Below are 18,353 nucleotides of genomic sequence, written 5' to 3' on the forward strand. Positions count from 1 at the left end.
ATATCACTTTTGCGACACGAGAGGGAATGTTAGTGTTTACCCTGCATTCGTCTTCTACGGTTGTGAAAGTGGGTGTAGTTGGGGTTAACGTACCAATGCTTGACAACACTCGTCATGCGACCCCAAACCGAGAATTGTGTAGCTGACACAATTGGTGATCGTCACCTACCCTTCAATCTATGCCAGTGAAGAGTGCTAAGTCCATTCACTGAGTTATGGGGAGATGGGATCTCATCCTAATTCCTAAAATTTTGTATATCTTGGGTCAAAATTGAATTAGGTTAATGCATGAAAATTACTAATAAAATTTTCTTCTAAATTCTATAGATGTCTACAAATAATTCTGATAACACCAAATTCTCGCTTAAGTCCATCATTGAAAATGCTAAACTTGATAATTCTAACTTCATGGATTGGTACCGCAACCTGAAAATTGTTCTCAGGGCGGAGAAAAAGGCTTATGTCCTTGAAGGACCAATTCCCGAAGCACCTGCTGCTAATACGGGTGCAGCCCGTAGGACATGGTAAAAACATGTTGATGATTCCCAAGATGTGACATGTCTTATGCTTGCTATGATGATTCCAGAACTTCAGAAGAATTTGGAAAACTTGGGAGCATATGAGATGAGTGAGCAGCTGAAAAACATGTTTCAGCAGCAAGCTCGTCATGAGCGTTTTGAGGTGATGAGATCTCTCATTACATGTCGCATGCAGGAAGGTACTTCGGTCAGTTCTCATGTACTGAAAATGAAGTCTTTCGTTGATCAACTGGAGTGTCTGAACGCACCCCTTAGTAATGAGTTAGCCACGGACGTGATCCTTAACTCGCTACCCAATTCATATCATCAGTTCGTTTTGAACTATAACATGAATGGGTGGGAAAGAACTATCCCAGAGTTGCATCAGATGCTAAAAACTGCTGAGACAAACATCCCAACTAAGGGTAATCCAGTGCTGGCGATCAGGGAAGGAAGAATTACCAAGAATAAGTCATCTAAGGGAAAAGGCAAGGCGAGTAAGCAAGACAAGGGCAAAGGCAAAAAGGTTGCCACTCCAAAGGCAAAGCCTCATAAAGATGCTAAGTGTTTTCACTGTGATGAGATCGGGCATTGGAAGAGGAATTGTCCCAAGTACCTGGCTGAGTTGAAGCTTAAGAAGCTGCAGATAGGAGAATCCTCAGGTATACATGTTATTGATCTATTTTCCTTTTCGAGCAAATCTTGGGTCTTTGACACTGGATGTGGTTTTCACATTTGTAATGATTTGCAGGGACTAAAAAGGATTAGAAAGCTGAAGCAGGGTGACTTAGAGCTGCACGTTGGGAACGGGCAGAATGTTGCTGTGAAGGCAGTTGGAGAATTTATTCTTGAATTACCTTCTGGATTGTTTATTACTTTAGACAATGTTTTTTGTGTTCCTAGTTTGACTAAGAATATTATTTCTGTTTCTGCTTTAAGAGAACAAGGTTTTAATTATGCTTTTGATATTGTTAATGGTAACATTTCTGCATTTTTAAATGGTGTGTTCTATTTTGAGGCTAAGCCTCACAATGGTGTCTATGAAATAGATACTTCTAACAATAGATCGAATAATATTGTATGCTCTCTTTCCTCTAAATGTGTTAAAACTAGCTTTGATCAAACATATCGTTGGCATTGTCGTCTTGGCCATATTAACATCAATCGCATGAGGAAGCTCCAGACCGCAGGGATTCTAGAATCCACGGGTCAAGAGACTTATGATTTATGCGAATGTTGTCTAAGTGGCAAGATGACTAAGGCCCATTTTACCGGAACTAGTGAAAGGGCCAAAGACATGTTAGGACTCATACATACTGATGTATGTGGTCCATTTAGGACTATGTCAAGGAACGGGGAAAGATACTTCGTTACATTTACTGATGATTATAGTAGATATGGATATGTTTATCTTATGAAGTTTAAACATGAAACCTTTGAAAAGTTCAAAGAATTCCAAAATGAAGTACAGAATCAACTAGGGAAAACGATTAAGGCACTTCGATCCGATCAAGGTGGTGAATACATTAATCAAGAGTTTGATGAACATCTCAAGAAGTGTGGGATTATATCCCAACTAACTCCACCCGGAACACCACAACTCAATGGTGTGTCTGAGAGGAGAAATCGAACCTTATTAGATATGGTTCGATCAATGATGTGTCGTACAAACTTACCACATTCCTTTTGGAGTTATGCTCTTGAAACTGCTACACGTCTTGTGAATATTGCTCCTACTAAAAAGGTAGAAAAGACACCATATGAGATGTGGCATGGTAAACGACCTAAAGTCTCTTACCTTCGCATATGGGGATGTAACGCTTATGTTACCAGTGAGTCTTCGGACAAACTTGATCCTCGCGGTGAAAAAGTTGTTTTCATTGGATATGCATATCCGGTTGGTTATTATTTCTATAATCCTGCTGAAAATAGAGTTTTCACTAAGCGTCGAGGAACATTCCTAGAGGATGAGCTTATGGCGCGAGGAATTGGAGATAATCTTGTGGATCTTGAGGAAATTCGAGAACCACAAATTGATCAACCAATAGTCGAATCTGCCTCTCAACAAAATATTGTTGGATCTGAACCTGATAGGATTCAGGAATCTGATGTAACACTAGGCGTCCGCAGAAGTACGAGGGATCGTCATGAACCTAATCGGTATTCACCTGATAGGTACGTCTTGATAATTGATCAAGAAGAGCCCTCAACCTACAAAGCTGCGATTTCAGGTAACGAATCTGAAAAATGGCTCGAAGCCATGGGCGACGAGATGCAATCCATGTATGACAACCAAGTCTGGGATTTGGTTGAACTTCCTCCCGACTGTCGGACTGTAGGAAGTAAATAGGTTTTCAAGTTGAAAACAGGCATGGATGGAAACGTGCAAACCTATAAGGCTCGGTTGGTTGCTAAAGGTTTTACTCAGACTTAAGGAGTTGATTATGAGGAAACCTTCTCGCCAGTAGCCATGCTTAAGTCTATTAGGATTCTACTTGCCATAGCTACGTATTATGACTACGAGATATGGCAAATGGATGTCAAAACCGCGTTCCTAAATGGACACCTTACAGAAGATGTCTATATGGAGCAACCTGAAGGTTTTGTAGATCCTAAGAATCCTAAGAAAGTTTGCAAGTTAAATAAATCCATTTATGGATTGAAACAAGCATCTCGAAGCTGGAATCTTCGTTTTGATCAGAAAATCAAACAATTTGGTTTTATCAAAAATGAAGATGAGCCGTGTGTTTACAAAAAGGCAAGTGGGAGTTCTATTACTTTTCTAATCCTGTATGTAGATGACATACTTCTCATTGGAAACAATATCCCGATGCTGCAGGACGTTAAATCCTGGCTTGGTAAATGTTTCTCAATGAAGGATCTTGGAGAAGCTGCTTATATTCTAGGAATAAAGATTTATAGAGATAGATCTAAGCGGCTACTTGGACATAGTCAAAGTACATATATTGATAAGGTCATTCGACGTTTTTCAATGCAAGATTCCAAGAAGGGTCTCTTGCCAATGGCAAGTGGAACTGTACTGAATAGTCATCAGTGTCCCAAATTGGACAAAGATAAAGAGGATATGAAAAAGGTTCCATATGCCTCTGCTATCGGTTCCATCATGTATGCCATGTTATGTACTAGACCGGACGTATCGTTTGCTCTGAGCTTGACTAGCAGATATCAACAGAATCCTGGTAAAAGTCACTGGATTATTGTGAAAAATATCCTAAAGTACTTAAAGAGAACTAAGGATATGTTTCTGATATTTGGCGGTTTGGAAGAAGAGATGAAAGTAAACTGTTACACTGACGCAAGCTTCCAAACGGGTCGTGATGATTCACGATCTCAGACAGACTATGTTTTTACTTTAAATGGTGGTGCTATAACTTGGAAGAGTTCTAAGCAAAGCGTGGTGGCCCAGTCGACCACTGAATCAGAATATATAGCGGCTTCAGAAGCTGCTAAGGAGGCTGTTTGGATGAAAAAGTTCATTGCTGATCTCGGAGTTATACCAAGCATACAGAAGCCTATCGAGATATTTTGCGACAACACAGGTGCAATTGCTCAGGCAAAGGAACCAAGGTCGCATCACAGCACGAAGCATATTCTCAGAAAATTCCACTACATACGGGAAGTTTTGGAAAGAGGAGACATCGTAGTAGAGAAAATTGATACTGATCAGAATCTAGCGGACCCGTTAACTAAACCTATACCTCAAGTGAGACACGAGAAGCATGCTGATTGTATAGGTCTTAGATATGCTAGACAGTGGGTCTGATTTTGTAATTTAGTAATTTGGTGCATTTTGAACTGTAAACAATATTTTATGTTTATTTGAATTTAATGGTTGAATGTCTTTTAAACTATTATATTTGTGTTCAAATATTAGTACGTTAAGTATCTATGAATATTGTATTCTAAAATGTCCGTAGTCTATCAGATTCGTGAGAACCAATCTGGTAAAAGACTATTGTGAATTAGATGGTTGATCCATATAATGGATACTCAAAGTGTTGAGAACCATATTCACTGATATGATTAGTTGAATCATATTGGGCGTAACTCGTTTCAAAATAATCTTCATGGATCTTAGTCATAAGACATTTTGAATAGGTACGATCATTGTATCCTTAGACCTGTGGTACATACTAGAACTAACTTAAATGAATGGTTGCTCTTTGATTCTATCTAACGCTGTACGTAACTGGCAGTAATAAGGATAGTTTTGGGAATGATCTGAAGTTTAGTGAGAGTTGTTTGTAGCCAAAGGGATCTGTACTTCTATACTTAGAAGAAGAACACTCTGGCGCCTTTCGTTGGTTTGAACTGGTGTTAACGCGTGGCCACGCTCGAACTAGTAGTAGTTTGATAAACCACTTCAAATCAGGAACGAAATTAGAAATGGCTGAATAATATATGAGAATGAATTGGATCCATGTCTCATGTTCAACAAGTGTTCAATACAGAGGGATAAATGAGTCGATAACCCGGGATATAGTATTTGCATAACCAAAGGTTTGATTAGTGTAAAGAATTAGTTGACATAAATTTGTCATACCTTGTCGGGGGCAATATGATGCAGCTAGGCATCCACTATTGTCTACATTGAAACTTAATCGGCTAATCGACCAAGTGGGAGATTGTTGGATATAATGTTCAATTGTCGATTATAATTCAATGTTGCCGTTAAGGTACGACCCAAAGAGTTACACTTTGGGCAACGAACATTTAACGGTGTTTTAATCGTTAATCACCGGATCACGAAATAATAAGCGTAATAAAAGAAACGGGTAATTATTTAGAATAATTACGGAGAGCCGGATTAATATTATAATTAATTTTTTAATTATAATTAATTTCAGATAATTAAATATGTATATCCATATTGTTAGTTATTAGATAATTAATAATAATAGAGAGAGATTATTGTTTTAATTATGATTAAGTTGTGATTAGATTACAATTCTTTATCTCTTCACTTAAAAAAAAGGGATATATGAATATCTTAAATAAAAAAAAGGTTTCCTAATTATCTCCATGTATCTCTCAATAATTGTTATTCTTTAATTGCCTTTTGATTTATTTGAAATAAAAGGAGCAGGAGGTGAGATACGTATAAAAGGGGAACTTTCAATTTTATGTGCATCTCCATCAAAAATAAAAAGGATTTTGGGGTTTTGACCCTTTTTGCTGGTGGACGGCAAAACAAACACGGTGAAAATCGTTTGACTATATACCCCTCATTCGTGAATCATAGAAGGATAACCCGAAGATCCAAGATTCGGTGGCGAGTACAACTCAACCTTTAGTTTCTTCGTTTACGCAAAAAGGTAAGTAAAGTTTTGAACTTTATTTTCTATAGATTAAAGGTTTCGTTTGAAATCGTTTCAAACGAACAAATATGATTTCGTGGTCAACGATCATCTAGCGAGATCGTTCATTGAACCAAGGTGTCTTTCTTGGATGTCATCATTCTTTAATTTTATATAACCTATTTTGATTGTAATGAGATCACTGGTGGAAACGGTTTAGAACCGAACCTCGTGTACATGTTTTCCGCTGCGTTCAGTTTGTTTGACAAATTGATTAAAATTATTTTCTAAAAGTTACACGAAAATTACAACAGCATTAACCTCAAGGGAGATCTAGGGAAACAATGATCTAAGCATATTAAATATCTTAAACGTCCCATTGATTCTCTTAAAGGCTGCTGCCCTTATTACGGAATTTACGGTGAGTCATCTGACGAGGACGATTACGACTTTGGAGACAACGAGGACGATTACGACTTTGGAGACAACGAGGACGATTACAACTTTTTATAGATAGATTGCAGCCCTTCATGATTTTGGAATCTACATTGATGGTTATGATGATCTATTAGAGAAATAGTTGAGACGGTTTCCATGAAAAATAGCTTACTAGAAAACATGTTTTGTTGTGTTTAATGATACTAATTTAGGTTATTGTTTTTTTGAAGTTGCAGCTACCGTTTCCTGCAAGAACTTTTTTCCTTTTAACCTTTTAGGCTACACGGTATGGGGTCCGTCCCCACACCGTCTTAGACCGGCGCCGCAGCAAACACCATGCCGCCCCCCCCCCCCCGTCCCGGCTTCCCCGTCCTACTCTAGCCGTTTGCGACGTTCCAAAGTGGTGGGCCCAAGCTCGCTTTTGACCGTTAAAAACAAAAAAAAAAATTCAAACGGCTATTTTTTAATTTCTCCCCCATTTCACTTCCATTTTTATAAATACTCACCTCTTTTACTCATTTTTTTCACAACTTTTCACCCACTACAATCTCACATCTCTCTCACATTTTATAACCCTTTTCCCTTTTTATAAAAACTCATCTATTTTTTTACCCGCTACCACCCCATCTCTCGCTAAAAAAATTATCATGGCTTCACCCATTTCTTCAATTTCTTCTATGTCTTCATCGTCTTCGTCTGAGTGGTATTCATCATCTTCGGAAGAGGATGCTATTATGCACAACATGATTATGAACGCGGCTCAGGTGTTCATGGCGGCTGATGAAGGGTCGTCCCAACGGCTAACTAGACGAGCAAAATATAACCGAGACCAAGAAGGTATTTTACTTTTTTTCCTTATGTTTTATATAGATTTGAAAATGTATTTTATAATTAATTTCATTTATGTTTCGTTTTAAATTTATAGCCGGCCACGATAAACTAGTAGCCGATTATTTTGCCGATGAGCCCGTGTACCCATCCGAGATTTTTTGACGTCGGTTCCGCATGAGTCGTCCACTGTTTTTACGTATTGCAGGCGACATGGCCCAGTCTGATCCGTTTTTTACTTTGCGAAACGACGCTAGGGGGCAAAGGGGTTTCAGTGGCATACAAAAATGTACGTCGGCCATTCGCCAACTTGCGTACGGTTACGCACCCGATGCATTAGACGAGTATATTAGGATGTCTGAAAGAACTGCACGTCGATGTTTACACAAGTTTTGCCAATGGGTTGTCAAATTGTATAGCAAGCGATACCTGCGGAAACCGAACGCAAACGACGTTCAAAAATTATATCAAGCACACGAACAGAGACATGGTTTCTCAGGAATGCTCGGGAGCATTGATTGCATGCACTGGCAGTGGCAGAACTGCCCAGTTGCATGGCAAGGTCAGTATACTAGGGGAGATCATGGACATCCGACTATCATTCTAGAGGCTGTTGCGTCACAGGATCTCTGGATATGGCATGCTTTTTTTGGTCTACCTGATTCGCTCAAAGACCTTAACATCATATACCAGTCACAGATATTTAAGGATGTAGTGGCGGGTACAGGTCCAGACACAAGCTTTACGGTTTCAGGGGTGGAATACAGGCGAGGTTACTACCTAGCCGATGGGATATACCCAACGTACTCGACAATCATTAAAACTATCCCGCACCCGACAGACGACAAAAGAAAAAAGTTTGCGAAGTTTCAAGAGGGTGCGTGAAAAGATATTGAACGGGCTTTTGGTGTTCTACAAAAAAAATGGCACATCATTTCACATCCAGCACGTTCGCAAACACCAAAGAGGTTACGACACATTATGTACGCTTGTATCATCCTTCATAACATGATCATTGAAGACGAAGGGAGAGCGATATGCGAGTACGACGAAAACGCGTCTACTGGAAATTCTGTTCCAGTTAGTGAGGAACAACAAGATTTGAACGCCTTCTCTCTACGTAACGAGTACACACATCATAACCTACAAGCGGACTTGGTGGAGTACATTTGGAACAACGCTCAAAACGAACCCGGCCACGACATGGAAGACAAAGACTAGTAGCTTATTTTAATATGTTAGGATATTTTTAAGTTTATTTTTTTTACTTCATTTTTTTTAAGTTTATGTTTTTTTTAAATTTATTTCTTTAACTTTAATTTTTTTTAAGTTTATGTAATGTTTTTTAATATTAATGAAAATATTTTGTTACTTTATTTGGTAAATGTTAAATAAAAGTTGAAGATTAAAAAAATAAAAAAAAACATAAAAGTGTGGGAGGACTATGACTAGGACCATCCTCCCATCAGTGGCGGAGCCACACTTTGAACAACGGTGTCGTCCGACACCATTGAATTTTCTATAGCAAATACAACGTATAATAGGAAAAATTCGAGCGACACCATTGTTTTTTACGAGCGACACCATTGTTTTTTTTACAAATGACACCATTGTTTTATTTCCTTCTAAAAGAATTACATAATAAACAAATTTGTATTTCAAAAACTAAGCCCAGTTACTTGAATTTAATTAGATACTTTAAATCATTAAAGCTCCATGCTTAATTTTTATTTTTTTCTAATCAAGTAAGCATTCTAGCTCCATGTCTAATTGGTTTTATTTCAATTGTTTAATCTAACAGGTTGTTGATGATCATTTGAATGATGCATGCACTTGTTTGTTATAATGAAAAAGAGGTTTTATTTTGCAAGTTGGCATTGAAAACATTATGAATCGTTTCAAAACATGAAAATACGTACATAGCAACTATTAAATGCATTTTTTATATATTTCAAATAACTTTGTAATTTTATTATGTGTTTTTATTCAATGACATTGTACTTTTACTGTGATATTTGCTTTTATTATGTGATTTGACCCGACTAGATCCGAACCGATCCAAAAGTTCGACTTCGGGTTACTACAAACCAGGGTATCTATAAAAAATGACACCATAAGAAAAAATTCCTGGCTCCGCCACTGCCTCCCATGCCCTCTAGTTTTGGAGGATGATCCATCCTTGGGAGGACTATGACGTGTCGCCTACGTGGCGGATCATCCTCCAAGGATGGACCATCACCATACCTTGTAGTCTTAGAAACCCTGCATGGTAATCTTAACTTGGCAGTTAATTACTCTGATGCTTTTGTTAAATTATATGAGTGACTTTTCAGCTTCCTTTGTAACACTCTGGCAGTTAATTACTCTGATGTTTTTGTTAAATTATATGAGTGACTTTTCAGCTTCCTTTGTAACACTCTAAATAGCTCTTTACCATTTCTTTTTCGTTTTCGTTTTCTTATTTGTGTTTTAACTTAGTTCCGGATTTTATCTTCTGTTGAAGGAGACGTAATCTTACCGTTCATGTTTAGTTTAATGGGTGTTTTATGATTAACAGTAGATTTACTCACTTTTGTAACAGACTGAAAATTTGAGGTTTTAAATATTACCTGTACCGAACTGATTTAAAATGGAGCTGAATACAAAATTTGGTTTTTGGTTCGGTTTTAACCCAAATCAAGTAACTTAGTTAGTAGTGATCTTGCAAATTTATAACTAAACCGACTCAAACTTGTAAACAAACACGTATATATACATATGCATGCACACACGTGCGCCTAACTACGCATATTATGTCTATAATTTATTCGTATTACCTACATTTGCTCGTTATTGTTCATATCTTTTCACGATTCACCGGTGTTTATACATCTGATTTCAAGAAAAACCTGAGATTCTTGTAGCTCCAAACACCAAGCAAATTAAGGTTTTTATGTTTGATTTTTGTTTGTATAAAGATCAAGGATAAAAAGTAGCTTTTTTGGATATTAACATAAAAGGATTTTCTCTATATGCAAAAAGACTTATTTACGAAAGCAAACAGTCTTAAGAAAGGCCGACTCTGTGAAAAAAAAAACCCTTGAAATTGATTTACATTGAATTTGTCTCCACACATATGTATATGATTAAAAGACTATACATCAATCCACAACCGGAGTCCATGTCATGTACTAAAATCGGGAAAATTACGAATCTAGCCAGGAAAATTGGTTGACCACCAAATTAGCCAGCTCATGCCTCCTTGGAATAGGGCATCCACCATTTAATGTGTCCGCCAGTAGTTGATCCACACGTGGCAAGAATGTTTCAATGATTGGGGCAGAAAAATCTGCTGCTTCGAAGGCGCCTAATTGACGCATCCACTGTAGCTTGCGTCCGGCTGAATTTGAAGCGTCTGGCTGGGCACTAGTTTTTATGCGTCTAAGGAAACGCTTCCTATGCGTCTAACGAGACGCTTCCATTGTCAGAGCTGGATGCCCCTATCGGCTGCTTCCTATGCGTCTAACAGACGCTTCCAATGTCAGAGCTGGATGCCCCTATCAGCTGCTTCCTATGCGTCTAACAGACGCTTCCTATGTCAGAGCTGGATGCCCCTAAAGGCTGCTTGCTATGCGTCCGAGAGACGCTTCCATTGTCAGCTTTTGGATGCCCCTAAAGGCTGCTTGCTATGCGTCCGAGAGACGCTTCCATTGTCAGAGCCATGCCCCTAAAGGCTGCTTCGTATGCGTCTTCGAGGCGCTTCCAGTGTCAGCAGCTGGATGATTTGATGCGTCTTATCACGTTTATTTAGGCGTCTACACGTTTATTAATGCGTCCACTTGCCAGCTTTTCATGCGTCTACCCGAGGAGTCTTCGAGACGCATTAGACCACAAAAACAATAGCTACTTGTTTTTTTTTCTTTTATTATAAATGTGTGCGTTTCTATTTTTAGATTAGAAAATACATCTTCCTATTTTTGTTTTCTCTCTCAATTGATATGGCAATCAAATTTGTTGTTTACTGTGGTGGCAAGTGGGAAGTCGTTGATGGGAGGCTAGAGTACGTGGTCCAAGCAGATTCTGTTAGACGTGGTTTTGAGACTTCTACTACAGTTTCTTATAATACATTTTTAGAAAATCTTAGTGAGTCAACAGGTCTTCAAAACATCACACGTGTATCTTACAAAATGTCAACTTTTAACGATCCCATTGATATAGTTGATGATTCCGATCTTACTTTTTTATCCAAAATTGCGGAAACAAACCCTCTTGAGTTATTTAAATTATATGTGGTGCAAGATCAAGTTGGTTCATCGGTGGGTTCTTCGAATTTTTTTAAGTGTCCTGATCTTAACGCAAATGTTTTTCCTGGAGATGAATGTAACGTATATAATAAATCTGGAGTAACTGATGATGTTAATTGTCCCGTTGAAAATAAAAGCCAGTTTTACATAGGTTATATTTTCCGTAACAAACAGGAAATGAAAATAGAATTAGGAAAAATGTGTCTTTCCGAAAGTTTTTCGTATAAAGTAGACAGATCATCCAAAACTCGTTACGAAGTATCTTGTATTGAAGAGAATTGCCAGTGGAATTTCAAGGCAGCGAGTCGGGAATCTTGTGATGTTTTTTACGTAAAACATTTTAACAACAATAATACATGTTCTAAGACGCAAACATATCCACATATGCGACAAGCAAACCCAATGGTGGTGGGTAGCTTATTAGTAGAACAATTTAAAGATTCTGGATGGATATACCGTTCGACCGAAATTGTAAAGGATTTTAGGATTAAAGAAAAAGTCAATTTAACGTATATGCAAGCATGGCGTGGTAAATGTAACGCATTAGAACTTTTGCAAGGTAGTTCGTCAAGTTCTTTTGCGGAACTTCCCGTCTATTGTTATAACTTGGAGAAGGTTAATCCAGGAACAGTGACACACATACGCACTGATTCTGAAAGTCGTTTTGAAATGTTATTTGTGGCCATAGGTGCGGTGGTAAGTGAAACACTATAAAAAAATAAATCAATAAATAAAATTTTCCACATATGTCTAACATTATCGTATTGCTTTCAGATTGGAGCTTTGTCCGTAATTTAAGACCGCTTATCATCATAGATGCTGCCCACTTGAAGGGTGAATTTAAGGGAACAATGTTTTTGGCTGTGGGCATGGACGGAAACAATCAAATTTTGCCTATTGGTTATGGCATTGGTAAATCTGAGGACGGTGAGTCGTGGACGTGGTTCCTTTCGAAACTGAAAGAATGCATCGGCGAACATCCAGAATTGGCAATCATCTCTGACCGGGCAGCTTCTATACAATTAGCCGTACGGTTGGTGTTTCCAAGAAGCTTTCACGGGTTATGTTGTCGTCATTTGATGGTCAACCTTCGATTACCGTAAAAAAAAAAGGAATATGAGAGTCTTTGGTGGAAGACGTGCAAATCTTACCGGATGTCCGATTTTCAAGAATCATTTGACGCGCTATGTGCTGCTGTTCCAAGATTACGAGACATTCTTATAGAAATTGGGTTTGAGAAATGGTCAAGAGCACATTGTCCAGCGAGAAGATATCATTACATGACATCTAATAGCGCTGAATCTATGAATGCTTTATCAAACCATGCCCGAAAAATTCCAATAACCCAATTGATAGAATTTTTCGTACAGTCTGTCCAAAAATGGTTCTATGATCGCCGGAAAGAGGGAATTCAAGGGGAACACTTTCTTACACCGTGGGCTCAAAAAAAAATTCGAGGCAAAGTGGAAGGTTCTCGTTCGTGGGTGGTTGCTGGAATTTCCCAGGACAGTTTTGATGTTGATGACGGTGGAAAGAGAGGTTTAGTTGACTTCTCAAATGGAACATGCACTTGTCGGGTTTGGCAAGTATCTGGGTTACCTTGCGGGCATGTTATTGCGGTATCTAGATTTTTAGGTGAACCAGATTGTGCTCATTATGCGATGCCATTTTACAGTAATGAAGTTTATAAATCGACGTATGTGGAGCATATAAATCCAGTGCCTGATAAATCAGAGTGGGAAGTACCCGATGGACTGGTGAATCTACAACCACCGCTTATTACAAAACGACAAGCCGGACGTCCGAAAGAAAACAAACGAATCTTATCGCAAGGAGAGGACCCAACTCCCGTATATTGCGGTAGGTGCAAAACGTATGGGCATTCACGGGCGAGCTGTTTAGCACCGCCCAAAACAAAGACTTCTTCTCGCCCCGTCCCTAGGCCGGAACCCAGTACCGCCCAAGTTGAAGCCGGAGAATTTCAGGATTATGTACTTCAACATACATGGCCCTCGTACAACTTGGGTGATGATTAAATAAGAAGTATTTGTATAAATTTATGCCAAATGTATATCCTATTTAAGATATATTACAATTGTTTTTATATTTATATTAACTTTCTGTTTTAATTGTTTTGTAAATAACAAAAAAAGTCATTTGTAATTGAAAAAGAAAAGAACATAATTTCACTAAATAAACAATTAACAAAAATTTTGATTCAATTAATTTAGGGATTAATTTATCCCACAATAATTTCACTAGGAAATATTTTTTAAGTAGATTATTAATGGGGTATGAAACGTGCAGAATAGAGTTGATCCGCCATAAATCTTCTATATCTCATACATGCATCTTGCATGTTTCGTTCCTGCCAATTTGGAAGTACACTGTTTTGCACAAGATTTTGCAGCAACATACACAATATCACACCCGAATTCCGACCAACCCGATGTTCTGATGTAGGCCAGACAACATCCCCGGTGTAATCCAACGCATCAGCCTCACTTAGTCCTGCATTTTCCCAATACTGTATACGACCGAGGAACCATAAGAAGAGACTCTCGAATTCTACTAGAATTTGGTGTATCCTTCTGTGAATGCAGAATCTTTCCCCGCAATTAAGTGCATCACATTTATTGGTAAAATAAACGGTAATTTTTAGTGAGTGCATATCTATCTTCAAGATTACCCAGCCTTCTTTCTCTTGGGATACTGGTATGTAAACCTAAAAAGGAGATACGGTAAATATTTAGTGAGTACATATCTATGTCACTCATACGGTAAATATTTAGTGAGTAAATATTTACCGTATCCACGTCCCAAAAGGGAGGGTAAAGTTCTACACTGCCAGTAGCGTATCCGTAAGCATCGTTATCTTGTTCTGCCAGAAGGTCTATGAAATTTGGGGGTAGAATGGTCCAACGAAAAGTATTTGATGAAGATGTCCCCCGACGATATTCTGTTTCTCTATCCTGTATTAGCTTGTTACACCATGCACGAACATGCTAAAATTATTTTTTAAAGTATCATACTTAGAAATTAAAAATAATATAACTAATAACACTAAGTAAAATAATCTAATTACCGTTTCTTGCATATATCCATCTCCACAATACCCTAGCACTCCACCCCACCACTCTCTGTCTAATGGCGTCTGCCCCATATAAGTTGAATAGCAAAATTGGCTATCACCGCCGTAGTAGAAGTCAAGAACATTTTGTGACCAATAAACAGATTGGTCATCCGGATTAAGCCAAACAGCGTTCTCTACAGAATCTGGAATGCTTGATTGACGCCTTTCTTTTGACGACATGATTCTGAGAATTTGTGGTGGTATGAAGAAATCTCACCAATGGTCCATATTTATAGACCAATAATAACTTCCACCTACCTCTTCCTTTTTTTATAACTAATATATTATTATAAATTTTTTTAAACCGTTTGTTAAAAATAGGTAAACTCAATATTAATTAAATAATTTAATAACTTTTAAAAAAGTTTTTGAATCTGTTTTTTTTTATTATTATTAAAAGGTATTTTTTAAGTTATAAAAAATTATCATTTTTTAAGTTATATTAATGGAATGACAATTAAGATTACTTATTTTGCATTTAATTAAGGGACCTTTAGTTAACCCATCCATGGCTATATATACATATGCTACCTCCCATTTTATTCACTCAACTTTCTTTAATCTAAACAAAAACTTGAACAACATGGATGATGCATGGAGCGAAGTAGAAGACATCGCCATTGCGATGTCATACGTGGAAACTAGACACACTGGACGGCACGCTACAATGGATGCCGCGTTTTGGTTAAGCGTTTTCAACATGTTCTGTAGACATGTTGGCGAAACTGAACGGTCGGTGAATGAGGTGGAGTTCCGTGCAGGCTACCTAAGGTGCATTAGTTCTCGGTTCAATGGCAGGGTGAAGTTGGCGATGAAGGCAGCAACCGACGAGAAAAAGAATGTAACCGAGCAAGAACTGATCAAAGACGCCAAACTCGAGTACCTGTTGACTTTTTATGAAGACTTCGATCGGGTCTCCGTTTGGGAGATTATGAAGATTTACTTGTAAATCTTCATATACTTCGTCGCTCATGCCTCCTTGGATCACCCGTGTGTTAACCCATTTTGATGTACTACTATGGTTAACAAGTTTTTTTTTTAATGTTTACGATATGTATGCAACGGACCGTTTCGGTCATATTAATATATATTATGTGGTTATATTAAAAATATTGGTTAAAAGTTTATTTTTTTTTTTACATAATTCTGGTGCCACCCTTCTAAATTGGTCCGAATCTTGGGCTTTTTTGTCATGATCAGATTGTACATGTGTTGGGCCGTTACATGCTTCGCCTTTATATGTCATGATCAGATTGTTTGTCATATGGAGATTATTGGGCCGATACATGCTTGGGCTTTATTGGTATTAAGTCAAAATCCAGCAGCCTTTTGGTATATAAGTAAAACTAGAACAAACCCTAGATATGAGAGTAGTACACGAGGAGAGAGACTGAAAAGATCTGAAAAATCCCTCCATACAGAGACATCTATGCTTTTTTATATACTGCAATCCTGCCCTAAACGTCCATCTACTCATTTCATCTTTAAGCCCATTATACGCAACAACCCATGATGCCCAGCAGATGTACTCTGTATCTAGTCTTTGGCCCAATTATACAAGTCCACAACTCATATTTAAACAAATAGAAACACTAGTTATTATTCCTAAATTTTGGGCAACAATTTGGTAGAAACCTTTGAACCATTAAAAAAGTTTTTTTTTTTTTTTAAAAACAAGATTTTTTTGTTTTTTCTTTTACATTAAACATAAGTGTTTTTTTTTTTTAAAAACAAGATTTTTTTGTTTTCTCTTTTACATTAAACATAAGTGTTTTTTTAAAAATAATTGTCTAGAATTTGAGAATATGCAAAAACTAGCATTAATGAGGAAAATCAGCTTGGGGAGGATATTCAGATCTGGGCCGGCCCATCCCGTAATAATGGGTCAGGTGCATGGGCTAGAAAAAAATAGAAACAATAAACAAATAATTGTAATGCAAATAGCATGTGGCCAATCAGAATTGGGCCCCAAATGGGCCGGCCCAATGCAAAACGTTCAATGACATAATACCTTGTTTACGGATCCACAACCTTTTCATGTAGTTGTTCATCCTCATCATTTTCAAATGACTGGCAAGTGCTGACAAGATCAAAGTTTTCTGGTAACAGGCTATCGTAGAACATGATAGCCAACCTTTGTCTCATCTGGTAAGCTGCCTTTGCGGTGTTTTCTTCTCGAGAAATGGGTTCCTTCTTGATCAGCCTTTCCATTAAAATGCAAACCCATACACCACAATCTCCTAAACTCCCTGATTGTTGAGGAACTTGGGTCGGGTAAACGACTTTGAACGGCAACGACAACTTTACTGGCTCATCGGCTGAATAGTACCCGTTGATGTGTAGCCATATGTCGAAGGCAAAATTGATGTGGTAAATCACTTCCGTTCTGTCTTGAACCAATGTTTGACATTGGAATAAACTACACATGTAGGAATATGTAAATTGTAAGAAATTGATTCAATGCACTATATTGGTAGTATATATAGGATATGACGAACCTGTCGTAAATTGTGAGCGTCCGATTGCGAAGGTGGAACACCCCCAAAATCCAATGCACGTTTTTTATATTCAACGGAACATAAACCTTTCAAAAATAATTTATATAAACACCCCAAAAATCCAATGCACGTTATTTTTAAATGAACTATATATAAATACTTCGGCATTCAAAAATAATTTACCTCGTCAACTTGGGAAATTGGTGGAATAGGAATAAAGAACCCATTGAAATAGCCCTCCATCCTCCGGTGTGCATCACACTGAATTAAGGTCATTTGAAAATACGGTGGTAGAATGCTCCAACGATCGGTGTCGTTCCTCTGCTCGTACATCTTAATCATCCAACCGTATAAATGCTGTTTTGAAAGTTTTTTTAAATAACAGCTTTGAAAATATAAATAATTTGAAAGCATTAAAATTGATAATTTCTTACATCATCAGTTAACCAACCGGACCCGTCGTCACCTAGCAACGAAGACCAAAATTGTGGACCAACTTCACCCCCCATCGTTTTTCCAAGCTTCCGGGTCCTTGAATCCGTCTTGTTTACCAGTGAACGTTCGATCATATACCAATCTCGGATCTTTTGAATCTGTTTATCCGTACACGTACTATCCTCTTTGTTCTTGTTTCTCTTTGACACTTTCTTGAACAAAACAAAAGGTGATAGCATAGAGGGACCGGGTTTTACTAACCTCTCTGATCGCCGCACTGCGGCTGTCGGGGCATCGTGGACTAACTGTTCTGTATCATTAAAGACAAGATCGTCACACGGTTGCAAGTGGACAGTTGCCACTTCATTATCACCAACATCATTGAACTTCACAAACGATTCTACTTCCGGCTACAAACACAAGTTTAAGTGATAACGAACATTAGTATATATTATTGTTTATGTAATTGAATTGCTTAAATCCTAGCAATACAACATTACCTTTCCGACTGAATGAACTCTACCATGATGAAGACCTAGACTCTTTATCTGCATAAGAAATAGTCATATTAGCATTACTATCACATAAACACATTTATTTAATGTTTAATTAAATTCACCCTCACCTTTGCCTCAAACTTTTCATCAATTATCGAACTTAGCTTCTCATTGTTCAGGTCCAATATTGACATAAATTTTTCAACAAGAGCCGATTGTAATTCATCCGTATTTGAAACATTTCCCCCATCAAGAATTGCAGATCTTCTTTTTCTTGTTGTTTGGGTGGCTGCTGTTTGGGTGGCCATGGGGGTCAACGTTGCATAACCTTCAAACCCGTTGGCAACGCCATCATTTGGAATATCAGCACTGTTGTGCATCGTATCAGAATTGGGCTGCATGCTA

General features: G+C 37.8%; 2 protein-coding genes across 2 annotated transcripts; both read left to right on the forward strand.

Moving 5' to 3' along the window:
* The first annotated feature begins 11,079 nt into the window (after window positions 1–11,079).
* On the forward strand, window positions 11,080–12,488 carry LOC110907100. The gene is made up of 2 exons (XM_022152132.1): window positions 11,080–12,073; window positions 12,160–12,488. The coding sequence occupies exons 1-2, from the start codon at window positions 11,080–11,082 to the stop codon at window positions 12,486–12,488; spliced, it is 1,323 nt and encodes a 440-aa protein (XP_022007824.1).
* A 51-nt stretch (window positions 12,489–12,539) lies between these two features.
* LOC110907099 lies at window positions 12,540–13,421 on the forward strand. Its single transcript, XM_022152131.1, has one exon. It carries the CDS (start codon window positions 12,540–12,542, stop codon window positions 13,419–13,421), a length of 882 nt encoding a protein of 293 aa, XP_022007823.1.
* The last annotated feature ends 4,932 nt before the right edge of the window (window positions 13,422–18,353 follow it).

This window comes from Helianthus annuus, chromosome 14 (genome assembly GCF_002127325.2).
Source record: "Helianthus annuus cultivar XRQ/B chromosome 14, HanXRQr2.0-SUNRISE, whole genome shotgun sequence".
Lineage (NCBI taxonomy): Eukaryota > Viridiplantae > Streptophyta > Magnoliopsida > Asterales > Asteraceae > Helianthus > Helianthus annuus.